This window comes from Trachinotus anak, unplaced genomic scaffold (genome assembly GCF_046630095.1).
Source record: "Trachinotus anak isolate AG129_WGS33_773 ecotype Australia unplaced genomic scaffold, CSIRO_AGI_Tana_v1 ptg000026l, whole genome shotgun sequence".
NCBI lineage: Eukaryota > Metazoa > Chordata > Actinopteri > Carangiformes > Carangidae > Trachinotus > Trachinotus anak.
The window spans coordinates 1533260-1557273 of NW_027273877.1; the positions used below are offsets into that span (position 1 = coordinate 1533260).

Here is a 24014-nt window from a genome sequence, read left to right on the forward strand (position 1 = left end):
ACCATCTCCTCCCCACAGCTGGCTCAGATGTACTGTCCAGTTCAGCAGCCTCAGAGTCCACTGTAACTGCCTTATAGTTTGACTCTTTTACTCCTGTACATCTCTCTGAGCTCGCTTCAATCGTTTCGTCATCTAAACCATCGACTTTTCTTCTAGACCCTGTTCCAACAAGGCTGTTCAAACAAGTTTTTCCTTTAATCGACACCTCTTTATCAAGTCTGATTAACTTATCTTTATCAACAGGTTATGCACCACAGGCTTTTAAAGTTGCAGTAATTAAACCTCTACTTAAAAAGCCTACTCTTGATCCTGATCTTTTAGCCAATTATAGACCTATATCCAACCTCCCCTTTATTTCCAAAATCCTTGAGAAGGTTGTTGCAAACCAGTTATGTGATTATTTGCACAGAAATGGTTTGTTTGAAGATTTTCACTCAGGTTTCAGAGTCCATCATAGCACAGAAACAGCTCTGGTTAAGGTTACCAATGATCTCCTCATAGCCTCAGACAATGGACTTGTCTCTATACTTGTCCTGCTAGATCTTAGTGCTGCATTTGACACCATCGATCATAAGATTCTATCACAGAGACTACAGCATATGGTCGGCATCAAAGGAACCGCACTAAGCTGGTTTAAGTCATATCTGTCAGATAGACTCCAGTTTGTTCATGTTAATAATGACTCCTCTGTCATCACAAAAGTCATGTTAGTTAGTAAAGCTTATAGTGAGGGCTGACTCGGGTATGTCCTGACCCATCCCTTAGTTATGCTGCTATAGAGCTAGACTGCTGGGGGATTCCCATGATTCACTGGGCGCTCTCTCTCTCTCTCTCGATGACTTCATGCCATTAACTTTGTATTTTTTTTTCTCTCCCGTAGTTTGTGCTTCTCCTCTCTCTCTCTCTCTCTCTCTCTCTCTCTCTCTGTCCTCATTCTGCAGGTATCTCTGCCTCTGGAGCAGCAGGATCCAGATCCACCACTACTCATCTTTACTATTAACCACTTTTACCTGTCATTATTATTGATAACACCATTACCTAAACAGCTGTTCCTGGTCTTTCTCTCTCTCTCTTCTCTCCTCTCTCCTCCCCCCACCCCCTCTTTTTATCTTCTCCTTAACCCAACCGCTCAAGGCAGACCCCCCCACCCTGAGCCCGGTTCTGTTGGAGGTTTCTTCCTGTTAAAAGGGACTTTTTCCTCCGCCCTGTCACCGAGTGCTTGCTCTTTGAGGGAACTGTTCGGTTTTTCTCTTTAACAAAGTAAGGTCTTGACCTGACCCTGTAAAGTGCCTTGAGATAATGTATATTATGATTTGGCGCTATACAAATAAAATTGAATTGAATTGAATTGAACACAGGTGCTGCACCAGTCCAGTGCCTGGAGGGGACCGGAGACGTTCTACAGACCGACGGAGAAGACGCCGTTCCAGTGTTTAGGCTCCCATGTAAGATACAAAAGTGAGTGAGTGAGTGTGTGAGTCTAACTGTTGTAGATACAAGCTGGTACCAAGAGAACATCAGCAACTTAGAGCTCTCCCTGCTTCTAAACTGTTTCTGACAGAAGATTTTGGTATCTTTGACTTTAAGCAACAACCAATTATTTCAAATATTTTGTATCTTACATCGGAGCCTAAACACAGGAACGGCGTCTTTTCTGTAGGTCTGTAGAACGTCTCTGGTCCCCTCCAGGCACTGGACTGGTGCAGCACCTGTGTTAACGCTGCCTGAGAGCTTGAGGATGTTGGTTCAATCAAATGGCCAAATTTTTTTGCAAAAACTCCAATCCTGGTGGCTCAAGGGGTTAAGTGCCTCACAGGCTAATTGGAGGGCAAGGGTTCAAATCCCATCTGACTCGAAGAAGCAGTGTCTAAAGGAGTGACATGGTGGCTCACAGGGTTAGTGCTGAGTTTTCAGGTTGTGGGTTCCATTCTCAGTTACATTTTAAGTAGAGCAAGTAGAGAAAAAGACTCAGAACCTTACAATGACACTTTCACGGTGTACCAACACCAGTGGTTTATGGTGTTAGTGGGCTACTCTGGAAACTCAAAGGTTGTAAGTTCAAATCTTCCTTATTCTTTTTACTTTTGGCATCCAACACCCAAGGACAGACTTGATATATTTAACAAAGAATGGATCATTGTGTTAACCCCAGTGGCTCAGAGTTGTAGTGTGTTCCACTGGAAAGTGAGGGGTTGTTGGTTCAAGTCTTGGTTAATCCAACCACATCATTTTTTGATGTCAAAAACTGGAAACCTTTTAAAAAAAGACTTTTTATTTCTTCATTTGAACTAGTTCCAGAGCTCAGAGTGTTTGGGGGCTATTTTAGAACATTGGAAGTAACCTGTTGGCTGGTTTGCTCCAATACCTAGATGACAGAAAATGTCAAAGATCATTTTTTCTCATATGTAACTTGGTAGCTCAAGGAGCTAGAATGCTCTTCTCTAGATTTTAAGGTTGGAGGTTCAAATCCCCCAGGGAGAAATGCAACTTTTAAACTTCATGGAACAGCAAAGGAAAGAGTCAAAATGTCTAACAAAGTATCGGCAATTGTGCCTAGCTTGATAGCTCAGAGAGATAGATCTCCATCTTGTTATTTGAGGTTATGGGATCAAATCTCACACAGAAATGCAACTTTTAAACTTCATGGGACAGCGCTCAAAGGAAATAGTCAAAAGGTCTAACAAAGTCTGAGTAACTATGACTAGCTTGATATCTCAGAGGGATAGAGCTCTACCCTGTTGTTAGAGGTCCTGGGTTCAAATACCACAGAGATAAATGTAACTTTTAAACTTCATGGAACAGCACTCACAGGAAACAGTCAAAATGTCTAACAAAGTATTGGAAATTGTGGCTAGCTTGATAGCTCACAGCGATAGAGTTCTTCCCTGTTGTTTGAGGTTATGGCATCAAATCCCACAGGTAGATGCAACTTTTAAACTTCATGGGACAGCGCTCAAAGGAAAGAGTCAAAAGTTCTAACAAAGGCTGAGTAACTATGACTAGCTTGATAGCTCAGAGGGATAGCTCTCCACCCTGTTGTTGTAGGTTTTTGGATCGAATCCCACAGAGGGATGCAGTTTTTAAACTTCATGGGACAGCGCTCAAAGGAAACAGTCAAAAGTTCTAACAAAGTCTGAGTAACTATGACTAGCTTGATAGCTCAGAGGGATAGAGTTCTACCCTGTTGTTGGCGAGCCTTGGTTCAAATCCCACACAAAGATGTAACTCTTAAACTTAACACTTTTAAAGTCCCCTACACCCAGAGAGTAGCTTCAAATACAAACCGAAAACTCCTCCATTCAGGGAGGAACTTGTGGTATAATGGTTAAGTTCCTCCCCACAGTGTGGTTGCATGGGTGACAACCCCGTAGTCCCCGGTTCGATGCCAGCTCGTGTCCAAATGACAAAAACGCAGTTGCGTAGTAGGGAGTGGGTGAGGGGGCCGTTTCCCCCCCTCCCCCCCCAACCCCGTAGTCCCCGGTTTGATGCCAGCTCGTGTCCAAATGACAAAAATGCAGTTGCGCAGTAGGGAGTGGGTGAGGGGGCCGTGTCCCCCCCCCCCTCCCCCCGTAGTCCCCGGTTCGATGCCAGCTCGTGTCCAAATGACAAAAACGCAGTTGCGTAGTGGGTGAGGGGGCCGTGTCCCCCCAACCCCGTAGTCCCCGGTTCGATGCCAGCTCGTGTCCAAATGACAAAAACGCAGTTGCGTAGTGGGTGAGGGGGCCGTGTCCCCCCAACCCCGTAGTCCCCGGTTCGATGCCAGCTCGTGTCCCCTCCCTGAGGTTTGGAGAGATGAAAGCTGAGGGTTATATTACACAAAACAATATTAACCTTCCAGTTGTTTTAATAAAACATATATCAAACAAAGTTATGCAGCCCCTCCACTTGAATTGGGTTTTTGTCATTTGGACAAGAGCTGGCCTCGAACCGGGGACGGGGAAGGGCCCCCTCTCCCACTCCCCACTGCCCCATTGGGTTTTTGTCATTTGGACACGAGCTGGCATCGAACCGGGGACTACGGGGTTGGGGAGGTGGGGACACCACCCCCTCACCCATTCCCCACTGCGGACTTGAGTTTTTGTCATTTGGACACGAGCTGGCATCGAACCGGGGACTACGGGGGTGGGGAGGTGGGGACACCGCCCCTTCAGCCATTCCCCACTGCGGACCTGGGTTTTTGTCGTTTGGACACGAGCTGGCATCGAACCGGGGACTACGGGGTTGGGGAGGTGGGGACACCGCCCCCTCACCCATTCCCCACTGCGGACTTGGGTTTTTGTCGTTTGGACACGAGCTGGCATCGAACCGGGGACTACGGGGTTGTCGCCCATGCAACCACATTGTGAGGAGGAACTTAACCATTATACCACAAGTTCCTCCATGAATGGAGAAGTTTTCGGTTTGTTTTTGAAGCTACTCTCTGGGTGTGGGGGACTTTAAAAGTGTGAAGTGTAAGAGTTACATCTTTGTGTGGGATTTGAACCCAGGCTCTCCAACAACAAGGTAGAACTCTATCCCTCTGAGCTATCAAGCTAGTCATAGTTACTCAGACTTTGTTAGAACTTTTGACTCTTTCCTTTGAGCGCTGTCCCATGAAGTTTAAAAGTTACATCCACCTGTGGGATTTGAACCCAGGACATCCAACAACAGGGTAGAGGTCTGACCCTCTGAGCTATCAAGCTAGTCATAGTTACTCAGACTTTGTTAGAACTTTTGACTCTTTCCTTTGAGCGCTGTCCCATGAAGTTTAAAAGTTACATCCCCCTGTGGGATTTGAACCCAGGACCTCCAACAACAGGGTAGAGGTTTGACTCTCTGAGCTATCAAGCAAGCCATAGCTGCCAAGACTTTGTTAGAACTTTTGACTCTTTCCTTTGAGCGCTGTCCCATGAAGTTTAAAACTTGCAAAATCCCTCTGTGGGATTTGATCCTACAACCTCAAACAACAGAAGTAGAGATCTATCCCTGTGAGCTATCACATCAGTTCTATGAAAACTACTTCTTTGAGCAATCTGTAGACTACCCTCTGGGTTCTGGCCTTCAAAAAAAGGATTGAGTCAGATGGGATTTGAACCCTTGCCTTCCAATTACCTTGTGAGGGACTTAACCCCTTGAGCCACCAGGGCTGGAGTTTTTGCAAAAAAATTTGGCCATTTGATTGAACCAACAGCCTCAAGCTCTCAGGCGGTGTTAACACAGATGCTGCACCAGTCCAGTGCCTGGAGGGGACCAGAGACGTTCTACAGACCAATGGAGAAGACGCCGTTTCTGTGTTTAGGCTCCGATGTAAGATACAAAATATTTGAAATAATTAGTTGTTGCTTAAAGTCAAAGATACCAAAATCTTCTGGAAGAGACAGTTTTGAGGCAGAGAGAGAGCTAAGTTGCTGATGTTCTCTTGGTACCAGCTTGTATCTACAATCTAACCGTAACCAATTGAAGAGACAGCCTCAAGCTTTTGAGTCTTCATTTCAGGAGTTGAACTTGGTAAATTTACAAAACCTCATGAGGATCCAATTTCCATGTTCAGAACATCTCTTTACAGTGCTACAGCCCCAACGACCTGAGCTATTTGGTCAGACCTGTGAGTGCTGTTTCTTAAAGACTTTGTTGTCAAGTATTTGCACTGAGTATTGAATTTCAGAATTCTCCTAAGAATTGAACTCATATTCTTTATAATCCCAACCACTCCTCTAACAGCCTAAACTACTTGTCCCAACACCAGAATGCTCTTTCTAAGAGACTTTGAGTGTTTGCATTGAGTATTGACCTTCAAAATTGACTGAGTCTCATAAGAACTGAACTCACATCATCTGAAAGTCCAACCAGTCCTCCAACAGCCTGAGCTACCTGGTTAGGAAATTGATATCCTTTTTCGTCATACCTTTGAGTCCTTACTTTGGGCGTTAGCCTTCAAAAGTCACTGAATCTGGTAAGAATCAAACCTATGATCTCAAAATCACCAGCAAGTCATCTCACAGCCTGAACTATACAGTGAAACACTCCACATATATTTCTTAGCGCCTTTGAGTCTTTACTTTGTGTGTTAGACCTCAAAAGTCACTGAACCTGGTAAGAATCAAACCCATGATCTCAGAATAACCAGCCAGTTTTCAAGCAGGCTGAGCTATTTGGTGAGATGCTTAACATCATGTTTTCAATAAAGCACTTGAGTTACAGTTTGACATAAAGTTTCTATTAATAGTATTTATGGCTATATTCTTGTGTTGGCTGTCGTGGTAGTGTTGCTGTTCACAGCAGAACAGGAACAACAGCACCTCTGACTCAGAGAAGCTGCAAGGCCAGCAGGCCACCACCAGAAATGGAGCAGATGAATGGAGAACACCTTTATGAATGATGTTTGGTAGCTGATGGAAAATGTCAGCCTACACCTCAAAGGCACTGGCCATATACTTAATCATTTCTTCTACCTTATGAAAAGGTCCAGCTATTAAAAACAGGTTATGTATAGATGAGACAGGCTATTTGGTGCAGGAGCCATCACTTGTTTATTTTCTTAAGGTTGCTGGAACATTCGTTTTCGATTCCGCAAACTTCTGTAGGGGAACCTTACCTTTCAACTAATACTCCGGTTACTCCTTTCAAAGCAGTCTGTGTACACCACATGGAAGTGACGCCTGCTGCTGTGGTAAATTGAGAGGGGGTTGGGGTAACCAGGGGTGTCTGTAACGAGTTTCTATATTGTTAGGATAGCACCATCTACTGTGGTGCATGGTAAATAGCTTTATTTTGAAACTGACGCTCCCCGATAGGCCGGAGAATGTTATGCATCCTTGCTCAACTGTTCATCTTAAAAAATCAGAGATGATAAATGATAAATCTTGCTCCTTGCATTTCCTCCTTAAATCTTGATTCTGAATTCCCGGTTGCCCCTTGCAGTGGAGAAAAGTAGGACTGTACCTCAGTACAATTTTGAAGAAGTTGTACTTTAGTATTTCCACTTTGTGCTATGCTTCCACTCCACTACTTTGACAGCTTTAGTTAGCAGTTACTTTTAAGATGCAGATTTCACACAACGGATTATATAACAAGCTTTTAAAACACAGCATATTGTTAAAGATTTAACTTGTGGCTTCTGATATCTTACCTCCAGCTGCAGAGGAAACCTGTGCTTTTCTTTTTCATTCTATTTCTCCACAAAATAAACACAAAATAATCACAAAATAAAAGAATTTCCTTCTCTTACTTGGATTTCTCAACTGAATCTGTAAGGACTTACCTGTCTCTGATAGAGTTCAGGCGCCATCTGTTGTCCACACCACAAACTGCATCTAACATCTCAACATATTCTTTTTTTTGGCACAGGTACATCCAACAAACTTGACACACATGGTGGTATTGATAGCACGTAAGTCACATGCAGATATCGACAAAAATGTGATCAAGATTAATGTCTGAGCACATGGACACAGTGCTTATTGATTATCTGTTAATCTTCCTAATGAACAGGTACTGATGAAATAGTGTGTGCACGTGTAAACATGTTTGTTACTGTGATACCACCACAGCTGCATTTCATGTTTATTTAAACTGGAGAATACAGAGATTAAGAAATTAAAAGCAAACTCTTGATCCTTTCTGATACACAGTGAAAGACTGAAACTGAACTACAAAAAACAGAAATGTATCACCCAGAGTGTAAAAAATAAGATAAAATAAAAGCAAAGAAACACAGGTCCATGTCCTTCGAGAAGCTGCCAAACAATTTAAGGGTTTCTTTAAATTTTCAAAGACAGAAATATGGATGAAAATGATGATTAAGTGTCTGTATTATACATAAAATATCAAATTTCTGTCCAAATGCAGTTCAAACCATAATTCAATCCAAGTCACTCCAAGATTTTAAATCTGAGATTACCTCACTAACTAAGACATAAAGGTTTTACAGTGGGATCAACACACTGATATCAAAACATTGCCTTAAATTGACAAGATCTGCTGCTGTTGTGTTTTTTTTGGTTTTTTTTGGGTTTTTTTTTTTTGTTTTTGTGGCAATTCTAAGACAAAACAACTAAAATGAATGGTATTTGGTTAATTCTCCATTTTAAGTCACAACAAGTTAAGTTCTGAATACAATCAACAAACTTATCTGAGTTAATGACTAAACATAAATGAGAGTTTACAGTGTGAGTTCTGCATGTTTTCAGCCTCCGACATTACTGTCACATACATTCAAAGATTTGTTTAAATTACACTTACATTACTTTTTAACTTCAATTGACCTGCCTTCAATTTATGTACATATTCTAATTACATATAATACACTCTTTCTAATGTTAGTAATTATTGTAATTATTGATTATGAATTAAAAAATGTATAAATCACATAGTAATAGTAGTCAAATGCGCACACAGGCCCCAACACACAGAGATGTGTTGGAAAATCAATTAATTGAGGCGGACAGGACGTGTTCGACATGCTGGCAAATATTCACATTTTGTCTTTGACATCAGAGAGAGGAAAACATTTTATACAACAGGAAATTAGTTGAAAATACATCTTCTTTCACTGGGAAAGACCGAACAACTGCAATGGTATGATGCCGCAGGAAGCCAGTGCACAGCTGTTTCCAAGTGCCGTCTTTTGCCACTAGAGGGCAGTAGTCATCCACTTCATCCACAGCGTGACCCCTCAGTTTAATTTGAATTTGATTTGCATGGAGTGCTTCTCACTTTGCCCATATTTTACAATAAATTAGACTCTCACCCAGCAGGTCTATCAATTCTCCCTTGCTCATGATAATCCCACTGAGGTTCCTGCAGCAAATGCCGCGCGCCGCTGCACATCATCAGCTCCACCCGTCCCGTTGCTGCTGTACAATACAGGGAGTCTTGAAACCAACATCCACTCTCAGACTCTAATGATGCTGATGGAGGAGGAGGCTCTGTGGAGCTGAGAGAGAAGCAAACAGTGAGATGAGGCTGTGTGCATAAACACATGAGTCATAAACAGGAAGAGACAGAGGGTCACATACATGAACATGACTCAAACCTCAGGAAGGCTCAGACTCACATACACCGCCACGTGCCTTAATGCACTCCATATATAATGTCTGTCAAAGATTTATTAACTAATCAATGACCTTCTCCACTCATGTGTGCCAGCTATGAGGCACAAATCTCCGGCTCAGCTGCAGTTCTCACTTTATTGCGTTTGGGTTTGAGTCGTGTGTTTTGGTTAAAAAATTAGGAATAAGTGACTGTGGGGAGGATGAGGAGGCACATTTTGTTTTGTTGTTGCTTTCAACTAATCTCTGCCCTGTGGCGACTTGTGGCGACACAAAAGGTCTTTCATAGATTTTGCCTCTATTACTGCACCAGAAAGAGTTTTTAAAATAACATCCACTCGTGCCATTTGAGTGAACTTTCAACATATGAAAAATTATTACAAACTTTAGTCAAACTGACACAACTTTGTTTTAAAATATATTTTAAATTTGGATCTGCAAGTAGAAGGAACCTGCAAACATAATGTCATGGAGAACTGTACCTGAGCCAAGAGAACTGAGTGACAGCTGTACAGCACCACTGATGTCTTCATCACTTATATTTGGACACAGATCGACCTCAGATTGTTCACTTTTACCGAGATGCACAGCAGCAAACCCAACAAGCATTTGCAGCTAGCTCTGTTTCCAGCCTGGCTGTTTTATATTTAGCCATAATGGCAGCAGCTCTGGTTGCTAGGATATTTCTGATGCGACTACAAAGGCCCTTCAGAGGAAACAAAACATTCCTGGCAGCCAAGAATGATCATGCATTATAGAGACATGCTGCAACTAAACAAAAGCTATGGAGAAGAGGAAGAAGTTTTCTAAATGGAGCTCAGTGGTTGGAGGAGAGATGAGTCACCCTGCTGCTGCGTACGGCTCCGTTATGGTAGATGGGCGAGCTGCCGGCTGAGGCATTGTAGTAGGAGGAAGTGGCGCGGACCAGCGGCCTCTTGGCTTTCTCCTTGGTGCCGTTGGAGTCGTTGTCTTTGATGATGTCGTACTGTCGGCAAAACAGGGCGATGACAGCTGCGGAGGACAGTGGAGAGCAGGAGAGTCAAGAGAGTAGAAGCAGAGTCAAACACATGAAAGACAAGCAAAGAGCATCTACATTTGCATGGGGACGTTATTACACCTACATTCAGTGTACTGATGGATGGATTACTGAACGGGCCGGGACTACCGAGACACAAAATGACCAAAAACAGAAGCAAAACAACCAAGGAGATGCAGAGGAAACACAAAGAGACACAAAATGACAAAAACAGGCAAAAAAAAAACCAAAAAAACCAACCACTGAGAGACACAGACACAGTCTTGCCCTTATGTAAGAGGGGTGGGGTGGAGGTGACACACTCTTCTCATAATCCGTCCATGAGAATACATATCCTTATCCACACACTGCAGAGCAGACACATCCACACACCCACGCACAAATCCAGGCTGACCTGCCCACAGCAGCAGCACAGTAGTGATAATGAGCAGCTCTCCTGTCTGTAGGTGTGGAGTCATACCCAGACCTTCCATTGCTGGTTCATCTGAGGACACATGAGGATTCAGCACCATCAAACATTTATAATGATTACATGTGATTAGATAAGGAAACTGTAAGAAAATATTTTCTGAAAAAGACTAGACTAGATCATGTGTTTGTGTCTATTTACGGTGGTCCAGGACTCCGGCTGGATAATGGTCACTTCTCTCCAGAGTCCTGAAGTGGACGGCAAGGCTGGGTTGGCTGTCACCATGAGGGCCGACGGACTGCACCTAAAACCATCCAAAAAAAAGAAAAGGTGTAAGCATAAAGAATTGCTCTTATTCTTAAGGAAACACTGAAGCTAAGATGGAGCCATGTCATCATCCCGCTCAGAACACTGGGTACATTCCCGGCCAGTCATTAGCGGAGGATGACATTATGTAATGGTGATAAGAAACTGGCTGGCGAGGGTGTATTTAGCGAGCAAATGGTGCTTTGGTTCTTGGCCGGGATCCTGAATGATCACTTGAGGACGAATGGTACTGTAAATGTAGACGCAGAGTGAAAGATAAGAGAGGGAAAACAGATTTGAGCTCAAGGCTCGAGTGAAAATCCATTACAAATGAAGCTACTTTCAAGGAATAAATACGTTTTTCATGGTGTGTTTCTCATTCAAACAGAGCACAGAGATATTTCTGGAGTTAGTTTCAGTGAATATAAAGTTCAGCAGTCATACAGCGAGAGAAATCCACCACAATGACATCAACAAGAGGTCTCTCACTGCTGCAGAGAGGCTATCTCCACCTACACATTGAACCTGGGGGATGAATGCTGCAGGTTTTCTGTGGAGGTAGTTGCAAGTCATTCTGGGAAAATTACTAACCACGACAGAAGTGGCCACAATACAAAAGTTAATTATATAATTTCATTACAAAATAAGTCCTTGAATTAATCTGAAAGTGTCCAAAAGACTTTACTAATTGGGAAACTGCAAACTCGAATCTGTCCACTCACTCTTCACCAGACTCCAGAGGGAAATTCTCTTTTTTTACTTCCCTCCCCTCTAGAGGGAGGTCAGAGGTCACATTTCAACCCCCCGACGGTGCTGGCGAGGCTCCAGTGCTTTGCTCAATGACACTTCTGCAGGGCATATGCTTGCTGACGAGCTTATTTAACCGAGTCCTCCAACTGAAGGACAATCTGTATCGGTCTATTAAGCCATAATGGATTATAAAGTTTAATAGAGTCATGATAATGGAGTCACATTAAACACTCCTCCTTCAGAGAGGAGCAGTAGTTTGTTCTGGCTTCTGATTGAAGCAAAGAGATGTGCCATAAAGAAAGTGTTGCCAGTGTATGTTAACTATACGCTGAGGGGAGGTTCATAAAAATAAGTTCATTTCTAAAATGCCATTTATTACCAATGAAGTGTAGACATCTGTATCTCATCTGCAGCCACTTTAATAATTTTCATTCAGTGCAGTTTGAAAACTTGGCTCAAGTGTTTGTCCCAATCTATGAGCAGATATGTAGCAGTCGAGTCAGAGCTGTAACTGCACAGCACTGTGTTATAGATTGGAAATATAATAACACAATCTGTACAGCAGCGTCCATGTAAATGCATAAATATTCATGGGAGGAAATATGTGCAATCTGTGTGTTACGGACACGAGGATCATCTTCAAAGATAAGAGCTCCATCTGAAATCTATGCACTTGAAATATCAATTCTACAGCCGTCTGCCTAACGTGGACCCCGGGGTCCTCCTGAGTACCACAGAGCGAGGTGAAGATTAACTTCTGGATGAATCATCTCTCAAAGACGAGAGCAGCAGCTGTGGGTTCAGGCTCGTCGAAGTGCTTTAATATTAGTTGGACCAATGTTACAACTGCATCCTCTGCGCTACAACTTCATTCCTATACAAACTGGTAAGTGTCCAGTTTGCCACCCACATGCCTGGTGAGCTGCACAACAACAATTCTCTCTAATCACAAAAGGACAATAATCACTGGGTTGTTACAGAGAGGTTTTATATGTGAGGGTCCAAACAACAGCGTGTTTGTGTTTGCATCTCACCTGGACGCTGTAGTGTGTGTCCTCGTCGAGGTCCCACAACACGCACCAGCGGCTGGACGTGTTCACCTCACGGATGGAGCGCTGCATCAGGCCGTCCTGCCTCTGGAGACGAGACAGGTGTGCAGATGCATGAAGGAGACAACGTGCCATCTGGTGGACGCTTTTATACTGAGCACACACACTTAGACCAAGCAATATGAAGACATGAATATGCACACTCATGCACACAATTAGCATGGAAATGACAGGAATTCAGAACTGATCACTGTATTGGTTGACAACTTGGGTAATAAGATCCTCCTGAAAGAGGCGGGGCACTCAAATCCATTCCTGTATTCAGGAACACCTCATGGTTGCGTTATTTCATGTTTTCAATACAGATGTTACTCTGACAAGCAATTTCACCTCATATAAATTCAGCTCAAACACTGTCCCACTGGAGGAAATTAGGTCTGCAGGCAAGGTAACACCAGCAATCATTGTATGGAGGAAACAGGAAAAAGCATCATGTACAGGCACAGATACTTGGCCGGTGCAAAAAGTAGCTTTTTATACAGAATCAATGGATAAATTCAGTTTATGCATGAACTGGTTTTGACCTGTGAGTTTTATCCCGATGACAACAGCTCAGAGTCACCTCTGAGTTCCTCTAATTATACAGAGAATAGTTTCTAAAATCCACAGCCATGTATTTTGTTGTCATGGCACTGAGATGTCAAAGCGTTAACAGCAGTGTGGTGGGAACTCCATTCAGCCTCACAAACTGGATTAGAGTAAAGTTTAGTTTGGAAGGAGACAAGTTTCCCAGTGAGTAAATGTGGCCATAAAGCACTAAAAGCCGAGGAGGAGTCAATAAAGAGGAGGCTGGCAGGATGCTCGGGGCCCTCCAGATGTCTGAATCAGAGACTCAGCACAGTCAGAGCCGTGTCCTCTGCTCCTCTGGCAGCCCTGCAAGCAGCAGGTCAGCGAGAAGGGTTTTAATGGGAACAATATACAACATTTCTTCTGAGGGTTAAAAGGGTTGTTAATCAGGACCAGTGACTCAACAGTGATTCTGCAAGATTTTGGTAGAAAAACAAAAACCTGAAGCACAAATTGCAGGAAAAATACAACTCAGCCAGACAAAAGGACTTCACTGTCCTTATACAGTGACTATCACAGTGAATAAAAAGACTTTAAGCTCATTTCCTGCAAGCACTTTGTAATAACTGAAGGCAGCATTTTTATTTGTGTTAATAAATGTCTCATCTTTTGCACTTCTTCTCCTTCAACATTTCCTTGAAGGTTTTCCAGCAACAAACGAGAAGAGGAAACTGTTCTGCAGTGATTATATCAAACTCAAACTGTAAAAGTGGAGCAGGCACAAAATATCTTTAAAAAGTGAGAGGGGCATAAGTTTGATGCAATTTCTTTGACAAACAAACAGAGACAATTAAATTATGTTCCCATTAAATAAAAAAGAAGAATTAAAGGCCAAACATGGAAGAGATTTACTTATTAAATGTGAGATTTTGCAGGGGGCTCTGTAAAAGAAAAGATCAGTATGTTGTGACATGAAAAAAAAGAAAAAAGAGCAGTTGTCTTTTCGGTTGGACAGATTCACTGTAGCGTGGTTGTTTAAGGTCCAGCTGTCTGTGTCTGTGTCTGTGCGAGGACAGAACGTTCTCATGCTCAAGGAAACCTCAGTGAAATGTTCCCTCTGTGATGACCGACCCTGGAGTCCACAGGTGAAGACTAAGTGTGGTTATGTGACTATTTTTAGGTCGACAGAAGCCAGGAGCTCAGTGCTTTTCAGCAGTGAAGTGCAGCAGGAACAACTTAAGTTAAGAAACCTCAAAAACACACTTTGAACATTTAAAACTGACTCTATCTGCAGGACGTGTGGATTTATTTCATTAACATCCACCCACACATATGTGTTAATCATCAATTAACCTTGTGCTTGTGACAGTTTGGGATTTATGAATCAGAATAAGGATTATGAAGAGTCTCAGATATATATATATAATCTTAAATTGGGTTACTTCCTGCTGTTGCATAATGTGTGAATCTCAGCAGCTGGCGCTCTGGGATTCGGAGCAACTTCAGATGAGTGAAGCAACTCTTCATCTGAGCAGATTCACTCGTCCTGTCTCTCCTTCACAAACAGAAGCCTCAGCTTGTTACTGAAAGACACTGTGTATGAAGTAATCTCCTTAAGCAGCATCGGCCTATATGTGGATCCAAATCACACGCAGCTAAAGCTCCACTGCTGCTTCATTTTTAAAAGCAGAGGTGGCTGAAGGTGAGCTTGATTGACAGAAAGCAGCAGAACTTTATATAAGTGCATTTGCTTTTGTGCCTTTTCCCCTCATCCAGAGCGACTTCCGATGACTAAGAGTAGAAACAAAAACAGCTCAGTAGATAGATAAAACCTCCTGCAAGCATCTACCTGCTCCCATCACCTCCCCTATTAATATTTGAGAAGGTTTTTACATAAGTGCTTTCTGAGGTTATGGCAGGAGATGTTTTACATCCCCATCCCTCTGTTTCTGAGAAGATGCCACAAGGTTGATGGATACTGAGTCAGACGTGAGGCGACTTTAAAAGGAAAAAACGAGAGTTGCTTGGCATTGCTACCGCTGTGGATGTTCCTCCTGCGAGACGAGTCCCGGCCAAATAATTTCCACTAATGGAGACAACTCCCACTCAGAGCTCAGCTAATGTCTGATTCTCCTTTTGCCAAACCGTGGGTGGTAAAAACTGATTAGAGAGAGCCGAGGTTTCAGGAGAACAAAACGTGGAGATATATGAACGGAATTAATATGAAATGTCTATTAGGGCGATACAACCAGGGGCACATGTACTCCAGGGGGTACTCTCTGCAGAGTTGTAGAAAAAGATAGGAGCTGATTAGAAAAAAAATATCTACATGATGGGTGAGCTGAAAGACCTGTGTTGCAATTGGACATGCATGAAAACCAGTGAGCAAAGACAGAAGGGTTAAAACTAAATCTTTCTGAGAAAGACTTTCTAAGAATTATATTTAAATTCCACCAATTCCATTACCAATATTACTCTGCTTTTTCTTGCTAATTGGATGCTCAGAAAGTCACATGCCTTCCTTTCCTGGAAACTATTGTAATCAGGAGATTTGTTTTTTTATCATTGCTCCAAGTAGTGACATCAAGCAGCAGCCAGCCTTGACATTCACAAGCTTCTCAAGTTAAATGTTTATGAGCAGGTTCCCCTGGCATTTCCAGACTTTTTTTAAGGAGACATGTTGGACCCATCGTGAGACAAAGTGTCTCAGAGCAAAATGCTGACTGTCTGCCGGCCTTGTGAATGACGCAGCGTTTTAAAAACCCTGCAGATGACAGCAATAGAAAAAAAAGAAAAGAAGAAGAAGATTAAAGGGTCACAAAAAAAACACAATTCAACTTTAAAAAGGCTTTTCTGGCCCCGAACATGGTGGCAGCGAGCCAAGTTTTCTAGGCAATTTATTTATAATTTATATCCTTTCAATTTGTATCCCTGCAAAATTAATTGGCCTTCAACCAAACGAGAGCTCAGAGGGAAAAAAGGTTAGTTCAGGGTAAATTTGACGTGAGACAGACTGACTGAGTTTAATGAGGAGGCTGAGAAATTATTTTTCAAGCTTTTTGAGGATTAAACTAATTAAGAAAAATCAATCTTTGAGCTCAATTGCCATGCATAGTAAACACACACACACACACACACACACACACACACACACACACACACACAGTGATGGTACAAGGCTACTGTGCTGTACCTGCTGTGAGATGGCGTATCCAATGACAGTATCTCCCTGAGGGACGTTCCAGGTCACCATGGCCGAGTGCGCCCTCAGCTGGGTCACCGATACATTCACCGGGGCTGCTGGCACAGCTGTGAACACACACACACACACACACACACAAACACACACACGAGTAGGGACGGTCAGTGTAAAATACTTTGGAGTCTACATGTCTGCTTTGCTAAGCCTTCCTTTCCTTCTGCAGCATTTCAAAATAAGAGACATATTTAAAAACTTTTTTTTAAATGGCCACAAAATACACAACGTGGCCAAAAGTAAACGGACACCGGAACTTCATCTCTCTGTGCTTACGATCACAAAGTAATTTCATCAAACTCTGCTGCAGAGCCTGTAAATACACTACATGGCCAAAAGTATGTGGACATGCAAACATTACACCAACATATGACTGGTGACCATTGCATTGCATCCAAATCCATGAAATTTGATGGGCTGCAGGGACTTGATAAGGCCTAGTTCACAGTCCAGGTCGTCCAGAAGCTGTCGGATCGGACTGAGACCAGAGCCAAGTCCGTCCACACCAAACTGGAAAAATAACATTTCTTTATTCTTTAGCAGAAATATCAACTTCCTGAAGCAGTGAAATGACCTTTTACCAAAATTAAGGGTCCTAGCCAAAGCAATAAAAACAGCTTCAATCAGACCTTTGGCAACACAGTGTGTTTGCAAACAAAACCAGTTGGATATAAATCTTCACAAAACATGATTTCATTGTTCCTGGTTTCACCAGAATAAAGGGAAAAAGCTCCTTAATGATGTCACTGCATCAACAAACTCCTGAGGAAAATTATACAAGTTTTCAATCTCTCTCAGGTAAATTAATACATTAAAGATGAATACACTCACATGAACAATGCACATCAGCCCCCTGGTCTCCTCTAAAGACTGCTCTTTGTTACTGTTGCATTTCCTCACTTATTGTATTTATCTATACATGCTGCTGAATTTGAATGCAATTCATCACTAGATAAATAAAATGACATAACCATGGTAAATCTATATCTGATTGAATCTGTCGTTGTACAGTCAGCTGCCAAGACGCTTTGATTAAATTGCTGGAACTGCAAAAAGCGCTGCTCATCATCTAATGCACTGGTTCCCAACATCAGGGTTGGGACACCTCCAATAGGTCACAAGATAAATCTGAGGAGGTCGCTGAAGGACTGACAGCATAGGACAGAAGACAGACGTGCGTTTTAATATGACAAATGAAACAGACATTTGCATGTACTTAATTTTAACAGAGTCGTACTGTTTGATAAAGGAATCAGGAACCTTTGATCTAATGTAATAATTTGCGAGTTTGACATTTTATTTACTTTCTTGCCGAGAATTGGATGAGAAGATTTCAGATGCTTGATGACTTCTTGGACTCAAGGAAGTCACAGTTTTAGTATAGATTAGTTATTCATACTCATACACTTCATACAATAAATATGCATAAAACATAGTCACAGTCTCACACTCTCACAGTGCTTACAGTGTCCTGCACTCCAACAACAACAACACACACACAGACGCTCCATCATGTCCACGTGTGTCTTTGTCAGTGTGAGTTTCCATCAGCTGCCTGTCCAAGTGTCCTTGAGCAAGACAGTGGTGAGGATGACTTCCCCATCTCCTCTGTCATTGTGATTTGCTGTGGATTACAGTGTCAGCTACATGGCTAAAATGTAAATCTATTATCATGTAAAAAGGAGACACACACACACACACACACAGTACTTACACACTTGAATGCTCATGTTAATGATTCTCTGGAGGCAGGTTAAAACTGATGGAGAAATGTTAAGTGTTTGCTAAGAGAGTGTGAGATTTTTCATGTCATTAAATCATCAGTAAAAGCTGTGACATCCACAAGAGGGAGAGAAAACAAAGGTAAATAAAAGAGATATACAGCAAGTGTTATGAGGGAATGGAGGAAGGAAAAAGGGGAAGGAGGGAAGTGAAAAACAGACAAATTAAAGAGGGGAGCTGGGGAACATAATGATTTTCACACAAGGTCAACATCTGGAAGAAAGAGGCAAAGAAAGACAGGACGAAGGAAAGCCAATGTCACAGAAAAAGACTGAAAAGCCAAAAGATAAAAAAAAAGACAGACACAAAAAGACAAAATGACAGAAAGAATGACGACAACAAAAAAAACCCAAATGAGACGAAGGAAGGAAGGAAAGAAATGAGGAGGCATCCTTCAGCCTCCTGCTGATGATACAACATCTAATGGAATCAATAACTGGATTTTTACTGCAAGTCAGGAACTATTGATGAGTTCACTTCATCCACTCTAACTTCTTTTTTTTTTTTTTTTGTGCAGGACAAGAATAGCACTCCTCATTTCTCATCAATTTGTCTGGCTGCAGAAAGTAATTAATATGTGCCCACTGGAGGAGTGTGTGTGTCCCTTTGTGTGTGTTTGTGTGTGTGTGGTCAAAAAAAACAAGAGGGGAGAAGGGATCTGCCTCACAGCCAATTAGAGACTCAAGGCTAAAACAGGACATTAAGATGCTGAGTTTTTTCATGAAGTCAAACTGAAATTTGAATAGAAACAATAAGAGGCTTGAGATTAGGGTGCTCCACACACACAGATGGGATAAAATAATGAAATCATACTGCTCCTCTGAACTTTTCACATGTAATCTGACCAAATTGCTTAAATTTCATCAAGTGAACGCAGAGATTGTAGGAACAGGGACGTGGTTTCGCTCCACAGCCTCAGCACTGTTCTTCAGGGGTGGGTTAACACCTGCTGATTTGTTATTTCCCACACACATACAATATAAAGGGATGTGTCAGGCTGCAGTTGTGCTGTTACCAGGGTACCCAGATGGTGTGCTCAAAATGGTCAAAAAACTGAGCATAAAACAAGGGACACCTCTCACCCTCAACAGTCGCCATCTTGGCTATGTAGCAGAAGGGGAGTTAAATTAAAGTTATTATCATTACTTTAATGTATCTGGCACAGCATCGCAGTGTTTTTTCATCGTCCATGAATGACAATGAATGAATGCCAAAAATGACAGAATCACCTCCCCTTTTGCTGTGAAGAAAAGGCTCATTCTGAGGCAGGTGGAGGTGGCAGCAGTGACACCAACTCTCCAAACATTCAGTGACAGACTGAAGAAAAATAAAATAAATTCAGTCCAGTTTCAAAGCGAAACCATCCAGTGAGGCTCCGTGGAGTATGGCCGTGAATGTCAAGCCCTATCTCAGGCTAACAAGCTAAACACAGCTCATTATGCAAGCCTGGCTTCCCCCGCTCCCTGCAGGACTCACCGGCCAGGCCGGCCTGCCAAAACTGCATTTACAGGAAAAATCCACACACTTTCTTCAACTTTAAACAACAGCACCATCAATCTGCGATAGCGAGCACGTCAGGTTTCTTCAGTCAGGTTTGTCTGCTTCAGCTCCTCACTTCCTCCATTTCCCAGAATGCCCTCTGACAGCTGACAGGGAAGGATCATAAACCAGCGTGTGTAGGTGGAGTGAATGGAGCAGCATAGCAAGAGCGAGAAGGTGGGAGTTTTTTCAGTTGAGAAAAAGCAGCATTTGTGTCTCAACTCAACCTGTCCTGTGGATGCAATGCATTCTGGTCTATTTCCTGATCCTGTGGGCGTAAAAATTGGCCAGTGCTCTCTGATAAATTCTTCCCTGTGTAATTACTGAAGGTCTGTGCTGAACAGTGGCTGTAGGAAGAAGCTTGTGCTCTTTGATTCAGAGGACATGATGTTTGTAGCTGCATTTTCCCATTTTATTAGACTCTCTATGTGGTCAAAAGTATGTAGACACTCAAACATAACACCCATATCTTACTGATTACTGAATAAATAATTCAAGTTAAATGGTTTAGAAGTTCCCTGTAGTTTGTATTTCTGTTTGGCTGCCAATGGGTCGACTCAATTTGCCTCTACTCTCCTCCACCTACTGAAACCAGTCTCTCTAGAGACTCTTCTAAAGGAAGAGATGTCAAAGTCTGCCCAAAAAGTTGCTAGTTGCTTTTTTGAAGAAAAAAAAAAGAAAGTCACTGACGCTTGAGACAGAAGTGAAGACTAGCTGAAATCAAAGACTGGACACACCACACACAAAGATTGTTTCCACAAACCAAACCTGAAAGACAACATGCTGAAAAACTACTGGAAGTTCTGGCGGTACGACCGTGTTCTTGTAGCAAAACAAAAAATGGCCGCAAACTTGCAGAACACACTTTTATATGCAGTGGTTTATGCTGAAAGGGCTCAAAAAAAACCTCAGATCCCAGATGAGGAGGTGCACAGGTCATCAGTCACTGATATCAAACATATTTAAAAATATCTTTAGGAAAATGACTGCCAGGTCATAATACAGGCGTGGAATTGAGGTTGAGGTCAGGGATCAGTGCAGACCAGTCAAGTTCTTCCACATCAAACTGGGAAAACCATTTCTTTATGGACCTGGCTTTGTCTTTGTGCAGTGGAGCACTGACATGTTGAAACAGGAAAAGACCCTCCCTTTACTGTATCCACATACTTTTGGCCAGATAGTGTATCTGGGCATGATGCCAGAGGAAGACTTTTTAAGGAGGATTTTACATATGTATATGTAATAAAAACATGCACACAAAGCCCATCCTCCACCTACACCAACACACTCCACTGAGAAAAACACAGTCAAAACCATGTTCACTTGTCTCTTCCAATGACAGCCAAGATTCCCCCGAACTCCCATCACGTTACGGCTGCTAAATCCCAACCGCTTTAATCTGCCATGGCTGCAATGGAGTGCACACACAGTGAATAGACTTCTGCAATTACATTATACACACCAGGAAAGGAGATGAGAGGAGAGGCTTAGATAGAGTCAGGAAGACAGAGGAAGAGAGATGGAGATGAGAGGGGAAAACAGCGCAGAGAGAGGAGGATGAAAGATGACAGGAATATGACAGAGCGAGGGATGAATGAGTCAGGGGGAGGAGAGAAAAGACGAAGAGAACGAAAAGGGAGAGCAATTATCTCAGGCAGATATCAAGAGATGAGGAGTGAATTTTCAATCTTTTGGTTTTGAGAGAAAAGACAGACGAAGGGCAAAGTGAGATGGATGGACTGAGAGGGAGGAAAAAAGATCAATGATGGAGGGAGTGGTGAAAAAAGCGAGCGATGGAGAGAGGATGGAGGGAAAACAGGGAGTAGGAGGAGGAGTTGAATGTGGATATTGATTAAATGATGAAATATAGCAGTTCAGGTGGATGTAGCAGCACATAGACACTGTTTCCTCGTGTCCTTGTTTGTCCTTCACGTTTTAGGCCAGTTTGTGCAATTTATTTATTTATGCCCCTTTATGATTTTTTAAACATGTTATGATGCATTCAGCCACTTTTCACATCTATAATAGTTTTGAAATAAGACAACTTTGGGGTTTTCAATATATATTAACTTCCTACACACACAGGCAATAAACACACAAGGCATTGACATAAACATAACTTCCCCCAAACCATAACCATAAAAGAGCTGGGTCACTCTATAACTCATATCCCATGATGCTGATTAAGGATTTATTTTACACTAATAATCAATGATTTTTAATATGAATGCATGATTTTTTTCTTAGATTTGATTTCATATTTCTAAAAATATATCTGTTGTTCCTTTTGCAGCAATATTTTTCAATTGCCAAGCAACAGGAAAGGTCTCTTATCTAATTATCTGTTCAGGACAACACTAAAGCTTCAGTACAGTAGGAGACATTGAATTAAGTACTAAATCTGTACAATAAGGCGAAGTGCAAGGAGATCAGGGAAAGAAGTGCACCAGAAAATGTTTAGTAAGTGCAACTTAGGCATGTTAGAGTGTTAGAAGAGGAGGTGATCTCAGAAGATTGATTTTGATTTTTCCATCAAAAAGCAACAGGGACTCGTGCATTTCTCCATCAAACAGCAAATATTTCCCCAGAACCCACAGCTGCAGCTTTCAGTGATGTCTAAAACTGCATCATCTATAGGCAGGAAAAACAGAATTTCAACCAATGCTTTGTAAATCTGGTGCATAAATATCATTTTTGGATTGGAGACAGGATTGGTTCTACTGTGCACCAGACTGGGAAGCCATTTCTGGAAAATTTGCTTTACAGGCCTTTAAAGATTAGAACCGTGAAAGGTCAAATCAACCATTGTCTGAGTTCCTTCAGAAACAGTCAAAAAGAGCGTAAACAACAAAGACTGCTGCATCTCTGTACAGTCCCAACAACTAAAGAATAAGGCACCTTTTTCTGATCTTCAAACAAACATGCTTTTAGTGTTGTCATGCATGTTTTATTTCATTAAAAATTCTACAATGAAACTATATCATTACCAAATTAAATAATACAAAACATTAGTTATTTAAGAAGATATTTGTATTTAATTTTATTTTGTCTCAAGTGAGTTGTGAACATTTATTCCCTTGAAAAAGAAGCTGCACTGGGAACAGGTGGGTGAATATAAAACCCAAGGCACTAATCTTTATCACACTTTTAGCACAAAGGCAAAATGATAATTCCCTGAAGAAGAGGGGAACATTCAGGATGTGTTTGCTTTTGAGGATTTCCTCATATTTCTCTCTTTTTTTCCCCTCACAAGTTCAGAAAGCCATGGATGTATATGCACACACACCCTCACGCACACAGTGGTTTAATCTTTCCACACAATACCCTATTCATTTAACGTACCACGAGACAGACCAAAGCTTCCACCAAACGTACATTTTATTGTCAAACCCAAGGATACGTTTCTCCGAGCCCTTAGCAACACAACAATGATGGTGCCTACACCACCACGAAAACAAAAACAAGCCTCGGGACAGCTGTTGTTTACATCGCTCCTCTTGGAGTACAGTAGTCAGTGACGTACGACTGGAGCCGGACAGGCGACTGTAAATCACTGTAAAGTAACAGTTTGCTGATAGAGTCAGACAGCTAATCTGGCTAATGGCTCCCTACCTCTCTGAGACGGATGGGTGTCTATGCAAGAGTGTGCACTCCAGATACACCAACAACCTGTGCATGCTGATTAAAATATGAGCATGGACGGATTATGAGACACACACAGACTGAAAACACACAAAATGGTGCACTGTTTGTAGTCCTTTTGCCTCTTTGTGGTCATTTCATGATTCTTTGTGGTCATTTTGCATCTCTTTGTGGTTGATTTGCATTTCTGAGCAGTGCTTTTGCGTCTCTTTGCAGTTTTGCATCTATTTGTGTTTGTTTTGTGTCTCTTTGTGTTTGTTTTGTGTCTTTTTGCAGTCGTGTGTTCCTCTTTTTTAGTAATTCAAAATCACATTGTAGTTGCTTTGTGTCTACTTGTGGTCATTTAATTGGCTTTCCAACCAGAACTGTTAACATGGTGCCCCAAGACCCCTTGGCCTGTGCCTTTTAGGCCTGTTCAGTAACCCTGAAATGAGTCTGATTATACAGTATTAACCTTATACATATTCTTGTGTAGCTTGCAGTAAGTCAACTGAAAGTTGCCAACCATATTATATATTTCACCACACTTTATGCAATATCATCTTGGAACTGGACCCAAATGTCAGCAATAAGATGAGGACTTTAATTTGCTCTTGGCCGGACACGCTGAGCCATGTCCCAGAAGAACACCTCAAGCTGACTTCTGCTG

At 42.1% G+C, this 24014-nt stretch overlaps 1 protein-coding gene across 2 annotated transcripts in view; it reads right to left on the reverse strand.

Annotated features, from left to right (window-relative positions):
• Positions 1–7530: 7530 nt before the first annotated feature.
• Positions 7531–24014, reverse strand: part of LOC139609427 (fibronectin type III domain-containing protein 4-like) — a 67341-nt gene continuing 50857 nt past the window's right edge. For both annotated transcript variants that reach the window (XM_071463979.1, XM_071463978.1), the window contains 6 exons: positions 16340–16455; positions 12565–12666; positions 10676–10778; positions 10460–10549; positions 9874–10040; positions 7531–8914 (listed from right to left, as the gene is read on the reverse strand). In XM_071463979.1, the coding sequence (XP_071320080.1) occupies positions 8873–8914; positions 9874–10040; positions 10460–10549; positions 10676–10778; positions 12565–12666; positions 16340–16399 (564 nt within the window). In that variant the 5' untranslated portion in view covers positions 16400–16455 and the 3' untranslated portion in view covers positions 7531–8872. The remainder of the gene's footprint in view (positions 8915–9873; positions 10041–10459; positions 10550–10675; positions 10779–12564; positions 12667–16339; positions 16456–24014) is intronic.